Below are 17,573 nucleotides of genomic sequence, written 5' to 3'. Positions count from 1 at the left end.
ATTTCCGGGATCCATGGTGGGGAGTGCTCCGCCCACAGAAAGACACACACACACACACACACACACACACACAGACACACACACACACACACACACACACACACACACACACACACACACAGTGTGTAGGTTCTCAGTTCTCCAGAGCTGTTTAAGTCAATCCACCGGACTTTAAGACGGTTTCCTAAGGACGTTTCATCCAAGAGGCTTCTTCAGTTCTGAAGCACTGGAGTGGATTGACTTAAGCATCTTTGGACACAGTGGGACTTGAACCTTGAACCCAGTACCTTCTCGCTGTGAGGTGACAGCCCCCCCCCCCCAGGAAGGAAATCAAATAAATAAATTCATTAATGCGCTTTGAGCGTGGAGGGGACGCCCACACCCCAACAGGGAGTAGGAGGAGCTCTGATGTCGACAGGAAGTCCATCGGTTTATGGAGAATCAATGTGAGACCCTGTTAGTCTGTCTTCCTGGGGGTGTCACCTGTCCCCTGGCGGTGTTGTTTGCCTTATAAAGGCAGCGCCTGTGGTTCCTGTTTGGGCGGGGCTGGCGTGTCACTTCCTGTGTGTCTTCAGAGCAGAGAGGGGGTGTCAGTCAGAGCAGACAGACTGACGGCCAGACGACTCCCTCCACCCGGACCAACGACACCTCACAGGTACGTGGCCCCAGGGCCGCCATCTGGGCTCAGGGTTGTGGCGCTATGAGGGTCTAGGTTCTGGTCCAATCAGGTGCTCCTGGGGGGTCCACAGGCGTGGGGACAGAAGCAGAAGCTGAGCAGACAGGAAGTCTGTGGTTCAGCCCAACGGTAGAACTCCTGCAGCCAAAACCACGAGGTGGCCCGTCAGCATCTCCAGAACCGTCTGAGCAGGTAGGGGCCCGGCAGTGACCCCCCTGTCCATCAGTGGTCCCCATCCGATCTGACCTGGACCAGCACAGGTTTCCATGGTAATGGAGCTCCAGCTGGATCGGACCAGAACCAGACCTCCAGTCACAGAGGGGGGGGGGGGCGTTCGGGGGGGTGATCTGTTTATACACTTTAAACGACACCAAACTGGTTTCTCCTCCAGTCGACTTCAGCAGAATCTGAAGCCAACAGGAAGCAGGAAGTTCAATCACTTCTGTGTGTGTGTGTGTGTGTGTGTGTAACATGTCGTGTGACCACATTGTTCTGCTTCCTTCTTCCTAATTTCCAGCTTTGTTAAAGTTACTCTGAGACTAGAAGGATAGATATACTTTATTAATCCCGGAAGAAATTGCACTGAGACCATGACATCACTGCTGTGTGACATCACTGTAGTTCTGTTCTTTAAGCCTAAATCAGGCTTCAGGAGCCAATCAGCTGATGTTCAGTTAGCCTAGCCTAGCAGCTGAAACAGGAAGTCAGCCCCCCCTCCCCCACAGGTACTGCAGTCAATTCTGTCCCGTGTCAGTTTCAGGTTCCAACATGGCCGCCACCACGCCTGTGTCTGCAGAGGAGCTGGAGGAGCTCAGGGAGTCGTTTGACCGGATCGGTAAGAAGCTGTGTGTGGGGGCCCAGGGGCGCAAGGACCCGGTGCTGCGGGGCCCCCAGTTCTAGCAGAACGTCTGGTTAACAGTCATCATTAAAGTGGTGACATCATCGTTAGAGTGGTGACATCTTCGGTGGGCTCACCCGTCTCCTGTCTGCCCCCCCTCCAGACGTAGACCACAATGGCGTTATCAGCGCCAGCGAGCTGATGGCACTCTTCAGCGCCCCCAACCTGGGGCTGCCGGGCTACCGGGTCCGGGACATCGTGAAGGAGCTGACCAGAACCAGTGACCAGCTCACCTTCGACCAGTTCACCCAGGTGAGTCAGAAGTCAGAGGTCATGCTGGCGCCCCCGGCGGCCCCCCCTGACGGCTGCGTCCTCCTCAGATCGTGTGCGGGCTGAAGAGCGGCGACGTGGCAAAGACCTTCAGGAAGGCCATCAACAAGAAGGAGGGGCTCTGCAGCGTGGCTGGGACCTCCGAGCAGGCCGGCACCCAGCACTCCTACTCAGGTGGGTCCGCCGGGCCTCCTGCTGGGGCAGGTGCTCGCTGCTGATTGGTCAATTGTGTATCTGAATCCTCCCCTACAGAGGAGGAGAAGGTGGCCTTCGTGAACTGGATCAACGCGGCCCTGAAGAGCGACCCGGACTGCGGTCACCTCCTCCCCATGGACCCGAGCAGCAATGACCTGTTCAGCGCCGTGGGGGACGGGATCGTCCTTTGGTAGGCCCCTCCCCCGTTAGCCTACCATAGCATCACCACTGCCTGACTCCGCCCATCTGTAGTCCTGACATTCACTGACCAATAGTGCATGGGCTGGTGGTTACTGACACGACACAACCAGGGTCTCTGAGGTGTGCTAGTCCTACCGTAGTTCTACTAGTGTGTTAGTCCTATCATAGTGAGTTAGTTGTACCGTAGTTCTGCTATAGTGAGTTAGTCCTACTGTAGTGTGAGTCCTAATGTAGTTAGTTCTACTATATTTAATACACTGTTATAATCCCCGAAGGGAAATTAAGAACGCACACTCTAGTTTTTGTTAGTCAATCAAATCAAACTATAGTTAGTCCTACCATATTGTTAGTCCTACTGTAGTAATCCTGGTTTCCCTCCAGTAAGATGATCAACTTGTCGGTTGCTGACACCATCGACGAGAGAACCATCAACAGGAAGAAGCTCACTGCCTTCACCATCCAGGTCTGACATGACTGTGGCGCCCCGTCCTGATCACGTGACCAGCTGTATGCCTTCACTTCCTGTGTCTGGTCCAACAGGAGAACCTGAACCTGGCGCTAAACTCGGCCTCTGCCATTGGCTGCCACGTGGTGAATATCGGGGCCGAGGACCTGAAGGAGGGCCGGCAGCACCTGGTTCTGGGTCTGCTGTGGCAGATCATCAAGATCGGCCTGTTCGCCGACATCGAGCTCAGCAAGAATGAAGGTGGGTTTGCTAGCATAGCTTAGCATCAGTACCGGAGCAGGGACTGGTTCCTCCTGGACGGTACCGGTTCCTGGTGGACCTGACACGTTGGTTGTGGTGCAGCTCTGGTGGCGCTGCTTCGTGACGGAGAGAGTCTGGAGGACCTGATGAAGCTGTCTCCTGAGGAGCTGCTGCTGCGCTGGGTCAACCATCACCTGGAGGCCGCCGGCTGCCCCCCGATCCAGAACTTCAGCTCCGACATCAAGGTAGCGCCTGAACCAACTGGGATCTGCCAATCACCGTCCAGCTGGGTCTCTGTTTACTCACCTGTTTGGGTTTCAGGACTCCAAGGCCTACTTCAACCTCCTGGACCAGGTGGCCCCCAAAGGAGATGAGGAGGGGGTCCCCGCCATCACCATTGACAAAACAGGAATCAGGGTCAGATGCTATGACATCATCATGTTCAACAATAATAATAAACACATCTTTGAAGATATAATTCAGGAGGTTATAAAAAGCTCTCAGGATGTTATAAACAGCCCTCAGGAGGTTATAAACGCCTGTCAGGAGGTTATAACACATGGACGATCCAACGGTCCGTGGCCCTGACGGAAATGTTGGGGTGCTGATGTCTTTCTGGTCCTTCTGGACAGGAAGTGGATGACAAAAAGCGGGCGGAGTCTATGCTGGAGCAGGCCGACCGGCTGGGATGCAGACAGTTCGTCACGGCAACAGACGTCGTCCGTGGCAACCCCAAACTGAACCTGGCCTTCGTGGCCAACCTGTTCAACAAGTACCCGGCTCTGAAGAAACCCGAGAACCAGGACATCGATTGGAGCGCCATCGAAGGCCAGTGCCGAACTGCCACGCCCCCAGTGGGCGGGGCTCATCACACACATGACTCTTGTCTGACAGGTGACGCTGGTCTCTTCCTCCAGGTGAGACGAGGGAGGAGCGCACCTTCAGGAACTGGATGAACTCTCTGGGCGTTGTACCGCGGGTGAACCACCTCTACCTGTAAGACGGTTTGACCAGGCGTCGTCTTCATCACCGGGCGGTGTGATGAAGACGACGCTGACCTGAAGGTGTCTTCCAGAGACCTGGACGATGCCCACGTCATCTTCCAGCTGTACCAGAAGATCAAGGTCCAGGTCAACTGGCAGAAGGTCAACGCCCCCCCCTACAGCGAGAGGGGCAGCCGGATGAAGAAGGTACGGCTAACATTGTAGCACCATGCTAGCAGCTATGCCCACAGCCAACATGGGTTAGCCACAGTGGTGCCCGCTAACTGAACACTTCCTGCTGCAGCTGGAGAACTGTAACTATGCCGTGGAGCTGGGGAGGACCGAGGCTAAGTTCTCTCTGGTGGGCATCGCAGGCGAGGACCTGAACGCCGGGAACAGGACCCTCACCCTTGCATTGCTATGGCAACTCATGAGGAGGTAACCGCCAACCACCACACATCCATCAGGAATCCAGTCCTAAGGGCAGTGAGTCCAGGTGACACCCCGAGTCCAGACCTGGACCCACTGACAGTCTTTGGGGTTGGATGGAGAGACGTCACACATCAGAACCAAAGGGCTTTGGTGGGGGGGTTGTGTGGTAACCCCAGTGGTTCCATCTGTCCATCAGGTACACCATGAACATCCTGGAGGACCTGGGCGGGGGGCAGAAGGTGATCGATGACACCATCGTGGGCTGGGTCAACCAAACGCTCTCAGAGGCCGGCAAAGCCCACATCTCCAGCTTCAAGGTAATGGTCCTGGACCCACCTGGGGGGGCCCTGGACCTGCCCGGGGGTGCCCTGGAGCCGCTTCAGTTTGACTCCCACTGTGTTGCAGGACTCCAGCATCAGCAGCAGCCTGCCGGTGGTGGACCTGATTGACGCCATCCAGCCCGGGAGCGTCCGCTACGACCTGGTGAAGACCGACGACCTCACCGAGGAGGAGAAGCTCAACAACGCCAAGTGGGTGCTCTCTGTGGGTAACAAACCCCTGCTAACAATTAGCAGGTACTCTAACAGAGGTCCCGGCCCGCCTCTCGTCCCGCTAGGTACGCCATCTCCATGGCGAGGAAGATCGGTGCCCGGGTGTATGCCCTGCCTGAAGACCTGGTGGAGGTCAAACCCAAGATGGTGATGACGGTGTTCGCCTGCCTGATGGCCCGCGGCATGAGGGCCTGACCAGGACCTGTGGGGCCCCCCCAAAGCCAGGAGGACCCCCAGGTCAGCCAGTACCTGAAGAAACTGGATCGAGATCACCTTACCTCACAGTAATAATAGTTGAAACAGGTCCAGGTGATGCTAAGCTACGCTACACATTAGCCCTGTGATGTCATAGCTCAGGCTGCTGCTTACGTGTGATTGGCTCGTAGAATAACTTCTTGCTTCCTGCTCAGGTAACAATCCACATGTACCCAAATAAAGACGTTCCTATAAAACCTGTGTCTGTGTCAACACCTGGTGAGGCGGAGCCTGACGGAGGCGGGGCCTGAATTTGGCAGGGCTTGTGGAGGCAGAGACTCTCCAGTGACCTCACTCCAGAGAGTCTTTGGTTGTATTAAATGCGTTACTTTAGTCTGGGTTCAGTTCTAGAACTGGTCCTTTTGCAGCTATGCTAAGCTAGCTGCTGAGCTAGCAGCTGGTTGTACCTGACTGGAGCGTGGTGATGAGGAGGAGGAGCTGATGGGGGAGTGGGGGGTGGGGCGGGGCTGGGCTGGAGGCGGAGCTCTGGACCTGACAGAACACAGACAAACGAACCTCCAGACTGAACTTTAATTAGAGGAACAAAGCAAAGAGAATGAAACCAGGCCTTCACCGCCAGCGTGTGTGAACGTCCCATGTGAACCAGTCCTTTGGGTCCGGGTCGGTTCTGACCCGGGTCTCTACTACTTGAGAGTTTTGACGTCGCTGGGGGCCTCCCCGGTGTCCAGCGTCTTCAGGAGGCGGAACAGGCCGGCGGCCTCGCGGATGCGGCTGAACTCGATGCAGAAGGCCTGGACCTCGATGAACAGGTCCTGGACGTTTATGATCTTGTTCCGGATCAGAGACTGGAGGAAGACGCAGACCAGACGCACCAGACGGTTCTGGAGACAACGGACACGCCCACAGGTCACAGCAGAACGCCAAGAGGGTGGTTAACGCTAACAGGCTAATGCTAACAGGCTAAGGCTAACGCCAACAGGCCCCAGGTCACCAGGACTGGCTAATGACTTCAGCACCAGTTTTTTGAAAGACTTCAAACTGGTTAGAACGTCTAACCGACCCATGCGGGTGACGGGTCAGTTAGACGTTCTAACGGTTCTAACCGACCTGTGAGGTGCTGCCAAGTGCTGCTAGCCAGTACCTGCATGTACTTGTCTTTGATCTGCTCGCAGGTAGAGATGCAGTTGGAGATGTAAAGGTGGATGAACTCGTGAGGAAGGTCAACAGCTGTGGTCAGTCTGGAGGAGGAAGAAGACGTGTCAGACAGACCTCTGGGACACAGAGATGACATGCTATGACTACAGCTGATCTGTCTTCCTATTGGAGGACCAGTCCTCCACAGGGTCTGGTTGGTGGGACCTGGTTGGTGGGACTGGTCCATCAGTCCTTTCTAAAGGACTGTTGGACAGCCGTGGGTGGAGCCTCACCTGTTGACCACCTCCATGGAGTGCAGAGACATGTCCATGTTGACCAGCACAGAGAAGTACTCGGTGATCTGGCTGCTCTGCATCAGCTTCAGCAGCATCTCGATGGCCACCAGTGGGTTGTTCTCCACCAGGTCCGGCAGCTTGGCCGGAGACAGACCGATGTGGTACACCAGTTTAGGGTCCCGCTCCAGCTCCACCAGCAGCTACACACAGCAGCCAGCAGGGGGAGGCAGAGTACAAACACCATTCAGTAACAGGCTGGAACTACAGACGGGGGTCAGTAACAGGTGTCGGACTACAGACGGGTCAGTAGGGCTGCAGACAGGGTCAGTGGGACTACAGACGGGGTCAGCAGGACTACAGATGGGTCAGTAGGGCTGCAGACGGGGTCAGCGGGACTACAGACGGGGTCAGCGGGACTACAGACGGGGTCAGTAACAGGTGTCGGACTACAGACGGGTCAGTAGGGCTGCAGACAGGGTCAGTGGGACTACAGACGGGGTCAGCAGGACTACAGACGGGGTCAGCAGGACTACAGATGGGTCAGTAGGGCTGCAGACGGGGTCAGTAGGGCTGCAGACGGGGTCAGCAGGACTACAGACGGGGTCAGCAGGACTACAAACGGGGTCAGCGGGACTACAGACGGGGTCAGCGGGACTACAGACGGAGTCAGTAAGACTACAGATGGGATCAGTAACAGGTGTAGGACTACAGACGGGGTCAGCAGGACTACAGATGGGGTCAGTAACAGGTGTGGGACTACAGACGGGGTCAGTGGGACTACAGACTGGGTTAGTCGTACTACAGACGGCCTACCTGGGACTGCTGATTGGAGGTCAGGGGGCTCTTGAAGGCCTTGGACATGATGCGTTTGATCTCCAGGCCGGTGCTGTTCTTCACACACATGGAGCGATCCCATTGGATGCTGTGGTCCGGCTCCGTGGGGTTCAGCCACGCCAGCTCATCCTCACACACGTGCAGCGGGGGGGCCGGACGGATGAACTCGGGCCGGAAGTGACCTGAGACCAGAAGTTAGACCAGATGTTAGACCAGTACAGACCAGAAGTTAGACCAGTACAGACCAGAAGTTTCACCAGTACAGACCTGAGGACTGTACCATAAAGCTTGATTAACCTAGCCGGGCTTCCTCTTACTTATCTGGCTTCACTGACCGAGACATCCGCCCTCCGGATTGTCGGTACCATAAACCCGGCTATCATCTCACTAATTCAATTCAGACATGTCCACTCTAGATCTGTGCGCGCTCACATAAAAAGGGCGGAGGTTGCTGCATGCGACCAATCGAAAACATGCAACAAACCGGCCCGAGCCGCATATTTCACAACGGAGGACCAAACAATAATAATTAATAAATACGAGCAATACAAACCAATAATCCAGGCAAAAAGCAACACAATTGCAGCTGCCAAACGGCGCAAGGATCGCTGGCAAAAAATCGCCGACTGTGTCAATGCGGAAGTTAGTTCCATTATAATATTACTTCCCCACTATGACTGCACTTGTATATCTGACTACAATAACATTTGTGTGTTCCATAAATGTATGTGTGTGCGACATTTTTCGTTATGGCATGTGATTGTAGCCCCCGCGACTTTATGAAGAGCTCTACATACTGTGTTCTTCCCGAGGTTTTCGGCATCGCCAACAGAATACATAAAAGTACCTATGAATGAATCAATCAATCCATGATTTACTTAAACAAATAATTGATTAATGGCATTTTATCTGTGGCTTGCTTGTAACCCATCCAACGAGGGATTTAAGGACATCATAATAATTACGAACATCACTAAGAAATATATTAACTGTGGCAAAGAACCTCAGTGCAATGCACACTGTATGCGGGACTGTCAGCACGTGGTTGCGGTGCGTTACATTACTGATGTAAGGCTCCAGCAGCTGACAGATGTAATGTAACCCCTCTCCTCAAAACCTGTACCTTTGTACAGTTCAGGCAATTCGAACGGATTACAGCGATCTCTAAATATTCTCTCGCGCCTGAGCGCTCTTCACACAAGCTGTGCACCAAGATCCACCGGGTTCTCATAAAACGGACAGTACATTTTCCAAGAGAACTGATTGGTCAGTAGGTGGGGCTGTTATACCCGCTGAGCTCTGATTGGTCAGTAGGTGTGGCTGTTATACCTGCTGAGCTGTTATCCTGAACTTATCCTGCTCCGGAGCAGGTTAGGTGTTCAGCATAGGTTACCTCGACAACGTAGCCCGGTAGAAAGTTAGCCACCTTTATGGTACCGAAAAGCCAGGGTTAAGCCTGACGTTATCTCGCTAAACCGTAATCCAGCTTTAGGGTACAGGCCTCTGGTGTCACACCAGTACAGAGCTGAGGCCTGTACCATAAGTGGACATACCTGAATTAAATTAGTGAGTCGGTAGCCAGCTTTATGGTACCGAAAATCTGGAGGGCGGATGTCTCGGTAAGTGAAGCCGGATAAGTAAGAGGAAGCCCGGCTAGGTTCATCAAGCTTTATGGTACAGGCCTCAGGTGTCACTAGTGGGTGTGGTCTTGTCACCAGTAACACAAACACTCACTCTCCAGCGGGGGGCGGGGTCCAGTGACAAGGGACTCTATGATCTGATTGGCCACAGAGCTGTCGAAGCCGGAGTTGGACGAGTCAGGGTCGGGGTCGCTGAGGATACTGGGAAAGCTGGCTCTGCTCTGGGTGGGCAGCTCCGACTGGCGCTCTAAAACAACAACAAACAAACAAATGGGTCAGGTGACGCGTGACATCACCAGTATCTACGCGGGGGAGAGGGGGTGTCGACCCGGTAATCCCACACGACCTGCCAGCGCCAGCTGCAGCCCGCTGATGTCCACTGCCGGGGGGGAGTGCGCGCCCTCCATGCAGGCCACCTGGCGGGGGGTCTTCTTGAACAGGTCCCTGGGGGGGGCCAGCATCAGCTGGGACAGGAAGAACTTCTCCGGCTGCGTGATGGGGGGCAGGAAGCCTGCAGTTCACATGACCACACAAACAATCAGACACAGGACGCCCCCACATGACCCCCCCCCACACACACACCCACCGGACAGCGCCTCCTCCCCGGCCGGGGGGGGGCTCAGCAGGTGAGCGAACACGGCGGCGAACGGGTTGTTGGCCAGCGGCTCGGTGCGGTACATCTCCCACAGAAGGTAGAGCGCGGTGAGCCGCTGCGGGGGGGTGGGCAGCAGGTCGGGCTGCTGCAGCAGCAGCACCAGCGCCGCCCCCACCCGGAAGTGCTCCGCCTTCCCGAAGCAGTGGTGGAGGTGCGCCGACAGGCTCTCGAAGCTGCTGCCGCCCGCCTCCTCCGACAGCACGGCCAGCAGGCTGGCCAGCTCCCGGGGGGCCAGCGTCATGGCGGCCCGGGGGGAAGGGGGGGGGGTCCGGTCTCCGGGGGTGGGTCCGGGACGGGGTGCAGCGGTCAGCGGAGGGGGGTTCCGGTAACAGCCGGTGACGTCACCGCACCGGCAGCGGGGAGGAAGGTAACGAGTAGCTAGCTAGCAGTTAGCTTAGCGGGGCGAACAACCCGCAAGCCATGTTGAACGTGACGTCACACCGACCGGTCGGACCGACAGCTGAACCTCCGACCAGGAACCGGGGGGCACCGACCGACCGGAAGCACCGGGTCCGTTCTTTACGGGTCTGCTCCCCCTGCCCGCGCTTAACGGTGTGAGCGGCAGCCGCGGTGCACGACGGGTAATGAGGGCTGTGCGCCGGAAGGCTCCCGTTTTAAACCCGGACCGGAACCGGAAACTAGGTTCATCCGAACAACAACAACAACCGGGACCGGGCCGTCAAGGCTTCACGTCCCGCCGCGGCCGAGAGGAACTTCCGGTGATATAACCGCTTTACGGCACCGCAGTCACGACAGTGTGACGTCACCAACCGGCCCGCCTCCGCTCAGCCAGAACAGCAGGAGACGTCCTGGTCTCCTGGACCGAACCGGGTCTGGTTCCAGGAGGGTTCTGGACCAGGTCGTTCCGGAAGCTGAACAAACGATAAGTGTCCAGAATGACGTAACTTATTTACATAAATGACGTAACTTTTTGACATCAAGTCATCTGCAAACATCAAGAGAACAGAACCAGAACCCTCCACGTTCCACAGGATCCACCGACAGCCTCGGGTCAGAATCAGACCACCGGGTCATGCTGGAACCGGCCAGAGCAGGAGGACCTGGAGCAGGAGAACCCGGAGCAGGAGGACCTGGAGCAGGAGGACCTGGAGCAGGAGGTCCTGGAGGTCCAGAAGAGTAGCCACCTAGAACAGCAGCAGATGCCTGGGGTCTCCAGGAAGTGGATGAACCAAGGACCAGCAGAACCCTCTGAAGTCACTGCAACAGAGGCTGTGTGTGTGTGTGTGTGTGTGTGTGTTTGTATGTGTGTGACGCACTAGCCCCTCACAGGAGGTATATGATGTCTGTTGGGTGGCACCACCCGGTGGTCAGAAGCTGCACAAACAGCAGACTGTAAACACTTTGTTTTTATTTACAAGGACAACAACATGCTAGGAGACAAACAACCACCGGTGGCGCTACGGGTCAGGCGGGGGCATCCAGCGGCTCGTCTCCTCTCGGGTATCCGTCCACCTCCATCGTCATCAGGAAGTCTACAGAGGACAGCCTCCCGTTACCATGGAAACCACAGCAGCACACTTAAAGTCTCCGCCCCTGCCCACATTCAAAGTCTCCGCCCACCTTCGGTGTAGTCGATATCGGGCCGCGTGGACACCACGGCCCACGCCAGGCCCACCAGCAGCGCCACCACCAGGTTCACCACGATCCACGGACGAAGGATCTGCTGCTCTGAACCTCGAGGCCTACAGGGGGCGACGGTGAGCATCGGACCACACAACACAGGAAGAGAAGAAGAACACAGGAAGAGAAGAACAAAGGAAGAGAAGAATAACACAGGAAGAGAGGAAGAACACAGGAAGAGAAGAAGAACACAGGAAGAGAGGAAGAACACAGGAAGAGAAGAAGAACACAGGAAGAGAGGAAGAGGTCCTCACCACAGCGTGTCATTGGCCGTAGGGTACAGGTTGATCCGGTCACTGGTCATTTGCTGACTGAGAGACAGGATCAGTGCTATGAAGTACACTAAAGACAGAGAAGAGTACTATGAAGTACACTGAAGACAGGTCCTATCAAGTACACTAAACAAAGAAGTGTACTATGAAGTACACTAAAGACAGAAGAGTACTAGGAAGAACACTAAACACAAAAGTATACTATGAAGTATACTAAGGACAGAGAAGCGTATTATGAAGTACACTAGACACACAGAAGAGTACTATGAAGTACACTACACACAGAAGAGTACTATGAAGTGCACTAGACACATGAAGAGTACTATGAAATACACTTGACACAGAAGAGTACTATGAAGTACACTAAACACAAGTGTACTTTGAAGTACACTAAAAACAAGAGTACTAGGAAGTACACTAAACACAGAAGTATACTATTAAGTATACTATAAGTATATTAAGTATACTAAAGACAGAAAAGTACCATGAAGTACACTAGACACACAGAAGAGTACTATGAAGTACAGTAAATATAGAAGAGTACTATGAAGTACAATACACAGAAGAGTACTATGAAGTACACTAGACACAGAAGAGTTCTGTGAAGTACACTAGACACATGAAGAGTACTATGAAATACACTTGACACAGAAGAGTACTATGAAGTACACTTGACACAGAAGAGTACTGTGAAGTACACTATACACAGAGAAGAGTACTATGAAGTACACTAAACACAGAAGAGTACAATGAAGTACACTGAGCACACACACTCGACTTATGAAGTACACTAAAAAATCCCCAACTAAGTACAGTACCACTGTGCTGTCTAGTACTCTGGTACTCTAGTCTAGTAGTCCAGTACTCCATTCCTTACAGAAGGAGGCGAGGGCAGCGGGGTCGAGGGTCAGGAACCCTCTCAGGGCCATGGAGGCCTTGGCCAGGTTCACCCTGCAGGCAAACACAGAACCCGGTTCAGCTGTGGGCAGGTCGGCGTCTGGGGGCGGGGCCTGAGCTCACCTGTCGAAGGCGGACACGGTGCTGACGGCCAGCAGCAGGTAGAGCAGCGACTGGGCGGGGTAGGCCAGCAGGTGATAATGCTGCAGCAGGTTAGGCAGTGCGGTCATCTGCTCGCCCGCCAGCACGTACACCACGATGGTGTTCCACACGGCGAAACCCGCCAGGAAGCCGTGGCAGAACAGCCCCACCACCCTGCAGGGAAACACGCTTCTGATTGGCTGGCCTCAAAGGCAGAAGGCGACGCCTTAGAGGAGACGGAGCCTCAGCCGCTGACGCACCTGAAGCCACCGTGGAGCCGCAGGGCCAAGTCTCTGGTGGTCCACACCTGTCTGGACTCCAGGTAGCCAAGCAGCTCAGAGTCCCCCAGCTGATCCACACGGTCGGCATGGAGACGCCCTATACACATACACAGACACACACACACAAGCTCATAGCTAACGGTTCTGCAGATGACCCGGCAGTGAAACGTGATCTGATTGGTGGAGGGGGTGTAGCAGACTCACGGTTGCGGTCCCAGGCTCTGCTGATTGGCCGGCTGTGTCCGTGGGGGGCGGAGAACAGGGAATGCTGGGGGATGGCGGACTGGACATCAGTGATGTCATGGTCTTCACCGGTGAGGTCACCGCTGTAGTGCTCTGTCGCCTTGGGCTTTCTGTGATGTGACATAAGGCGTGATGAACTTTGACCTTACGATGACATCACTGAGGCGTTCGTGGTCCCTACTGCCGAACCAGTGCTCACCTCTTCCTCTTAGTCTTCCTCATGGCGACCTCCTGACCCCCGTCAAGCTCGTCCCCGGTCCCGTTGGGGATGTCGGTTAGATCCGCGTCCTGATCTGACACACGCAAACAGGAAACAGGAAGTTGTTCAGCTGCGGACCAATCATCAGATGGCTGACATGAAAAGCATGTGATCTCCATTCCCCACTGTGTGGTCACAGAAAAATTGCCGCCATGCAGCGACAGATGTCATATGACTCTACCGATGGTTGCCGCCCTCTTCTTCCTCCTCTTCTTCTGTGGTGCTGAATCCTGTGGCTCCGGGGTCAAAGGGTCTCTGCTGGGTCTCTGATTGGTCCCCTCACCCAGCCCCCCCAGGCCAGCTAGAGGAGCACAGAGCAGACCAGACCAGACTAGAGGAACACAGAACAGACCAGACGAGCAGAGCAGAGCACAGAACAGACCAGACCAAACCAGACTAGAAGAAAAATAGAACAGAGCAGACTAGAAGAGACCAGAACAGACCAGATTAGAGGAGCAGAGAACAGACCAGACTAGAGGACAACAGACCAGACTAGACCAGACTAGAAGAGCACGGAACTGAACGGGTCTCTCACCATCACCGTGCTCCTCTTCATCGTTCAGCTCCTTCTTCGTCTTCTTCTTCTTGCTCTTCACTGTCGGCATGTTTCCTGTCAGCTTCACTGGTCAGACTGGAACTCTTTACGGGTCAGACGAGACCTGGAACAGGGGTGGACATGGGGTCAGACCCACAGGTATTAGATGTAGATCTAGATCCCAGGGAGCAGTGAGGGTGGGTCCCCAGACCGGCTGGAGGGGTGGAGCTTAGCTGGACCAGGACCCCCCCCCCCCCTGCACCACTCTAGACTCACCTGTGATGCCGTCCACGTCTCCTGGAGCTCCATCCAGACTGACGGAATCCAGACGAGCAGCTGAGTGAGGCTTAAGATGGGGGGTGCAGGTGGGGCAGGTGATGAGCCTGTGGGAGCTCACTGGTTGGCCCAGCAGCTATGAGGTCATCAGCTAGCAGCGAGACAAAATAGCATGGATGCTAATAAACCTGTCAGCAGGCCCCGCCTCAGGTCAAAGGTCAACCCTCAGCTCAGAAACCAGGTCAACACCTGAATCCTGTTAGAGCACACACACACACATACACACACACACACACACACACACACACACACACACACACACACGACCCTAATCCTCCTGGTAAACCTGCTGAGCTGCACTTGACCCCCCCCGGATCAACCCAGCAGAGGAGGAGGAGCAGGAGGGGCCACGCCCCCATCGGATACTAAACAAGTCGTGTCTATAAACAGTGACGTCATCATGACAACCAGCTGATGGATAATCCTTCATTAGGCAGCGGAGTGTGACACCTGGTGGATAAACCCGGTACTGCAGCCCAATAGGATTCCAACCAGTTTGATCCAGTCTGAACTGGTACCTGTCAGACAGGAAACCAGTTCTAAAGAGATTATTATTATTGTTGTTAATATTAATAACAATAATAACACATTTATAATAATAACACCTTTATTATTGTTACTATAAAAAACTTATTGCTATTATTGTAATAAATACTAACAATAATAATAACAATTATCTGTGACAGGAGGACGTGATCCTGTGTAAAAACCACGCCCCTCTAGCGCCCCCTCGTGCCCCGAATGTAGACATCAGGGGGCGTGTCTGAACGGGGACTACTGAGGGTATTTACTGGAGGGGCTTCAGGAAATGTCGTTCCACGTTGTGATGACGGTGCTTTTACTCTGAAGGACCTGCTCCGGATGTTCCGGATCTACTTCTGCTCTGACGCGCCGGTGAGTGCGGGTTTGAACTTCTTCCAGCGCTGAAGTTGAAGGGAAACGACTCACGCGCAGGTGAAGACGGTGACGTCACAAGGAGGGGCTCCCCTGTCATTGGTGCTTCCAGCGGGTCGGACTCCGGACCCTGACCCGGACTCCCCTCAGCGGGTCTTCAGCTCCAGCATGAAGCGGAGGCTGCTGCTCGTTTCCAACTCCAAGCTGCACGGCAGCGGATACCTGGACCACTGCGCGCGGGACGTCACGCGCTTCTTCGGCAGGTGAGTCCGGGACAGACCCGGTCCGGTGGACCCGCAGCCGGGCGTCACGTGACCAGAGCGCGAGCAGAGAGAATCCCTAGCGTCGGCAGATTTGATGTGGACCCGGGTCTCGTGACCTCCTTAGTTTCCACACGTTTGGTCACGTGATCCTCGTGTCTGGTCTGAACGGGGACCACAGGGTTAGAATGTAGAAACAAACCGGAAGTAATGATCGATCTGATCAGAACCCGAACGGTCCTGGACCGGTGGGAACCTATTCTGATTGGCTGATTGAACAGAACGATGAGTATGCATGAGTCACACCAAAGGTAGAGGGGTAGGTAGAGGGGTAAGTTGGTAGGTGGAGGGGTAGGTCAGTAGGCAGAGGGGTAGGTCATGTGACCGGGCTAAAGGACACTCCTTTTTTGTCTTGTGTCATGAAGGTCAGGTTTGCCCGTGGCAACACATCTCTGTCTCTGATTGGCTGAACAGTGGTGAAGTGGGCGTGTGCTCCATTAGCGTTAGCCCCATGTCTGCTTGTGTTCCAGAGACGTGAGGCGGGTGCTGTTTGTGCCCTACGCTCTCCACGACAGAGACGCCTACACCCAGACGGCGCGGGACAAGTTCAGGACTCTGGGTTCGTCCCTCCGCTCACACACTTCCTGTTGGCCGAAGCCCACGGGAAGAGGCAGGGCTAACATCTGATTGGCTGTCAGCCAGTGCGTCCTTCACGTGTCTTTGTTCCTGCAGGCTATGAGGTGGACGGCATCCATGAGGCCCCGGACCCCGCCCACGCCGTCCGAACGGCCGAGGCCATCTTCATAGGTTGACGGTTCAATTCCCAGCATGTTGGTTACCTAGCAACGAATTTACACTTCCTTCTGTTTCACAGAGGCGATAAACAATTATTCTAGGGTATCAATTATTCTAGAGTACAGTATTGATTATTGGTAGTTTGGGTGTTTGGCAGGAGGAGGAAACACCTTTCGCCTGTTGAAGACTCTCTATGACAACCAGCTGGTGTCAGAGATCAGGAAGAGGGTGATGGAGGTGACCAAGCGCGCACACACACACACACACACACACACACACACACACGATGGCATTGATCATAGTCATGAGTATTCTGCCCCCCCTACCTGCTCCTCCAGGACGGCGTCCCCTACATGGGCTCCAGCGCGGGCACCAACGTGGCGACCGTCAGCATCAGCACCACCAACGACATGCCCATTGTCCGCCCCCCCTCCTTCAGCGCCATCGGCCTCGTCCCCTTCAACATCAACCCCCACTACCTGGACCCTGACCCCCACAGCCGCCACATGGGGGTGAGTCGTCCCCCCCCCCCCCCGAGGGGTTGACGCTGCTCTGTTATCTGTTATGAGGTTGTCATAAACTATGACGTCTGATTGGACGATTGAACCTTGACCAGAGGTGATAACACAGTCTCGATTGGTCCACCAGCTGTTGCCAGGCGATAGCTGGTCATGTGACACAGCTGTCACACCTGTGTGGGTGACCTTTAGTGACCTCATCAGTCAGTAACATCATGACATTGTTTGTGTTGTCAAGGAAACCAGAGAACAGCGGATCCTCCAGTACCACGAGGAAGCAGACACGCCCCGCGTGCTGGTGACACCGTCTGTCTGTCTGTGTGACCATCTGTGTGACCGTCTGTCTGTCTGACTGTCTGTGTGACTGTTGTCCTTCAGGGTCTGAGGGAGGGGTCCATGCTGCTGGTGGAGGGGGACACGGCGACGCTGCTGGGGACCACCAGAGCCCGGCTGTTCACCCGGTAACCAGACAACCAGTCTGACCAGTCTCACGCCTGTTTGTTTGACGTCTGTTTGACGTCTGTTTGTTTGACGCCTGTTTGTTTGACGCCTGTCTTTGTGTCCAGGGGACACCCCACAGTAGAGTATGAGCCAGGAAGTGACCTGAGCTTCCTGCTGACAGGCTGACCAGAGAGCAGCAGGATGTCGGCGGTTCTTACTCCGTCACAATAAAGCCTTTGACTGAGTTTCCTGTCCTTCTACTATTGATCAGCTGCAAATAATCAATCAGACAAGATCACGATAAATACAACCGATATTAGTCCTCCTGTTATCACCTGACTGCAGAGCAGGTTGGGGCTCCGTCCCAACCTTT

The 17,573-nt window shown here is 54.8% G+C and overlaps 4 protein-coding genes across 8 annotated transcripts; 2 read left to right on the top strand and 2 right to left on the bottom strand.

The window, feature by feature from the left end:
* Nucleotides 1-504: 504 nt before the first annotated feature.
* On the top strand, nt 505-5,378 carry lcp1 (lymphocyte cytosolic protein 1 (L-plastin)). Of its 2 annotated transcripts, none has more exons than XM_068328973.1 (16): nt 505-655; nt 1,431-1,511; nt 1,678-1,826; nt 1,895-2,018; nt 2,097-2,229; nt 2,622-2,703; nt 2,781-2,946; nt 3,049-3,191; nt 3,268-3,363; nt 3,579-3,774; nt 3,864-3,942; nt 4,022-4,136; nt 4,234-4,367; nt 4,558-4,678; nt 4,767-4,891; nt 4,978-5,378. In XM_068328973.1, exons 2-16 carry the CDS (start codon nt 1,445-1,447, stop codon nt 5,105-5,107), a joined length of 1,860 nt encoding a protein of 619 aa, XP_068185074.1. In that variant the 5' UTR covers nt 505-655; nt 1,431-1,444; the 3' UTR covers nt 5,108-5,378. The 2 variants fall into 2 exon arrangements, with proteins under 2 accessions (XP_068185074.1, XP_068185075.1); XM_068328974.1 differs by having other exon boundaries at nt 532-655; nt 1,437-1,511.
* Nucleotides 5,379-5,688: 310 nt separating this feature from the next.
* Nucleotides 5,689-10,386, bottom strand: cnot11 (CCR4-NOT transcription complex, subunit 11). The gene is made up of 7 exons (XM_068329378.1): nt 9,619-10,386; nt 9,379-9,543; nt 9,127-9,279; nt 7,372-7,574; nt 6,556-6,758; nt 6,270-6,366; nt 5,689-6,009 (listed from the first exon to the last, which is right to left on the bottom strand). Exons 1-7 carry the CDS (start codon nt 9,926-9,928, stop codon nt 5,812-5,814), a joined length of 1,329 nt encoding a protein of 442 aa, XP_068185479.1. The 5' UTR covers nt 9,929-10,386; the 3' UTR covers nt 5,689-5,811.
* Nucleotides 10,387-10,963: 577 nt separating this feature from the next.
* Nucleotides 10,964-14,753, bottom strand: LOC137605042 (transmembrane protein 237A-like). 3 transcript variants are annotated; one of them, XM_068329379.1, is made up of 11 exons: nt 14,233-14,751; nt 13,957-14,080; nt 13,603-13,843; nt 13,362-13,455; nt 13,124-13,272; nt 12,899-13,016; nt 12,621-12,812; nt 12,478-12,551; nt 11,583-11,670; nt 11,269-11,390; nt 10,964-11,180 (listed from the first exon to the last, which is right to left on the bottom strand). In XM_068329379.1, the coding sequence occupies exons 2-11, from the start codon at nt 13,975-13,977 to the stop codon at nt 11,113-11,115; spliced, it is 1,167 nt and encodes a 388-aa protein (XP_068185480.1). In that variant the 5' UTR covers nt 13,978-14,080; nt 14,233-14,751; the 3' UTR covers nt 10,964-11,112. The 3 variants fall into 3 exon arrangements, with proteins under 3 accessions (XP_068185480.1, XP_068185481.1, XP_068185482.1); XM_068329380.1 differs by having other exon boundaries at nt 13,603-13,722; nt 14,233-14,749; XM_068329381.1 differs by lacking the exons at nt 10,964-11,180; nt 11,269-11,390 and having other exon boundaries at nt 11,414-11,670; nt 12,419-12,551; nt 14,233-14,753.
* Nucleotides 14,754-15,046: 293 nt separating this feature from the next.
* si:dkey-69o16.5 (Alpha-aspartyl dipeptidase-like) lies at nt 15,047-17,445 on the top strand. 2 transcript variants are annotated; one of them, XM_068329382.1, is made up of 8 exons: nt 15,051-15,449; nt 15,977-16,065; nt 16,179-16,253; nt 16,399-16,478; nt 16,580-16,753; nt 16,998-17,057; nt 17,138-17,220; nt 17,326-17,445. In XM_068329382.1, the coding sequence occupies exons 1-8, from the start codon at nt 15,355-15,357 to the stop codon at nt 17,384-17,386; spliced, it is 717 nt and encodes a 238-aa protein (XP_068185483.1). In that variant the 5' UTR covers nt 15,051-15,354; the 3' UTR covers nt 17,387-17,445. The 2 variants fall into 2 exon arrangements, with proteins under 2 accessions (XP_068185484.1, XP_068185483.1); XM_068329383.1 differs by lacking the exon at nt 16,998-17,057 and having other exon boundaries at nt 15,047-15,449.
* Nucleotides 17,446-17,573: the final 128 nt, after the last annotated feature.

The sequence above is a fragment of the Antennarius striatus genome, chromosome 12, assembly GCF_040054535.1.
Source record: "Antennarius striatus isolate MH-2024 chromosome 12, ASM4005453v1, whole genome shotgun sequence".
Lineage (NCBI taxonomy): Eukaryota > Metazoa > Chordata > Actinopteri > Lophiiformes > Antennariidae > Antennarius > Antennarius striatus.
This window is presented reverse-complemented; position numbering and strand designations above follow the sequence as displayed.

Coding starts and splice junctions, on each gene's coding strand:
- LOC137605042 (XM_068329379.1), bottom strand. CDS start 13,977: ATGAAGAGGAGCACGGTGATG. Junction 13,017..13,123: donor CAGAGCCTGGGACCGCAACC/GTGAGTCTGCTA, acceptor GTATGTGTATAG/GGCGTCTCCATGCCGACCGT. Junction 11,181..11,268: donor CGATATCGACTACACCGAAG/GTGGGCGGAGAC, acceptor TGTCCTCTGTAG/ACTTCCTGATGACGATGGAG.
- si:dkey-69o16.5 (XM_068329382.1), top strand. CDS start 15,355: ATGAAGCGGAGGCTGCTGCTCGTTTCCAACTCCAAGCTGCACGGCAGC. Junction 16,254..16,398: donor GGCCGAGGCCATCTTCATAG/GTTGACGGTTCA, acceptor GGTGTTTGGCAG/GAGGAGGAAACACCTTTCGC. Junction 17,221..17,325: donor AGAGCCCGGCTGTTCACCCG/GTAACCAGACAA, acceptor CTTTGTGTCCAG/GGGACACCCCACAGTAGAGT.
- cnot11 (XM_068329378.1), bottom strand. CDS start 9,928: ATGACGCTGGCCCCCCGGGAGCTGGCCAGCCTGCTGGCCGTGCTGTCG. Junction 9,280..9,378: donor GCTGCAGCTGGCGCTGGCAG/GTCGTGTGGGAT, acceptor TTGTTGTTTTAG/AGCGCCAGTCGGAGCTGCCC. Junction 6,367..6,555: donor TCCATGGAGGTGGTCAACAG/GTGAGGCTCCAC, acceptor TTCCTCCTCCAG/ACTGACCACAGCTGTTGACC.
- lcp1 (XM_068328973.1), top strand. CDS start 1,445: ATGGCCGCCACCACGCCTGTGTCTGCAGAGGAGCTGGAGGAGCTCAGG. Junction 1,512..1,677: donor GGAGTCGTTTGACCGGATCG/GTAAGAAGCTGT, acceptor CCCCCCCTCCAG/ACGTAGACCACAATGGCGTT. Junction 2,704..2,780: donor TCACTGCCTTCACCATCCAG/GTCTGACATGAC, acceptor CTGGTCCAACAG/GAGAACCTGAACCTGGCGCT.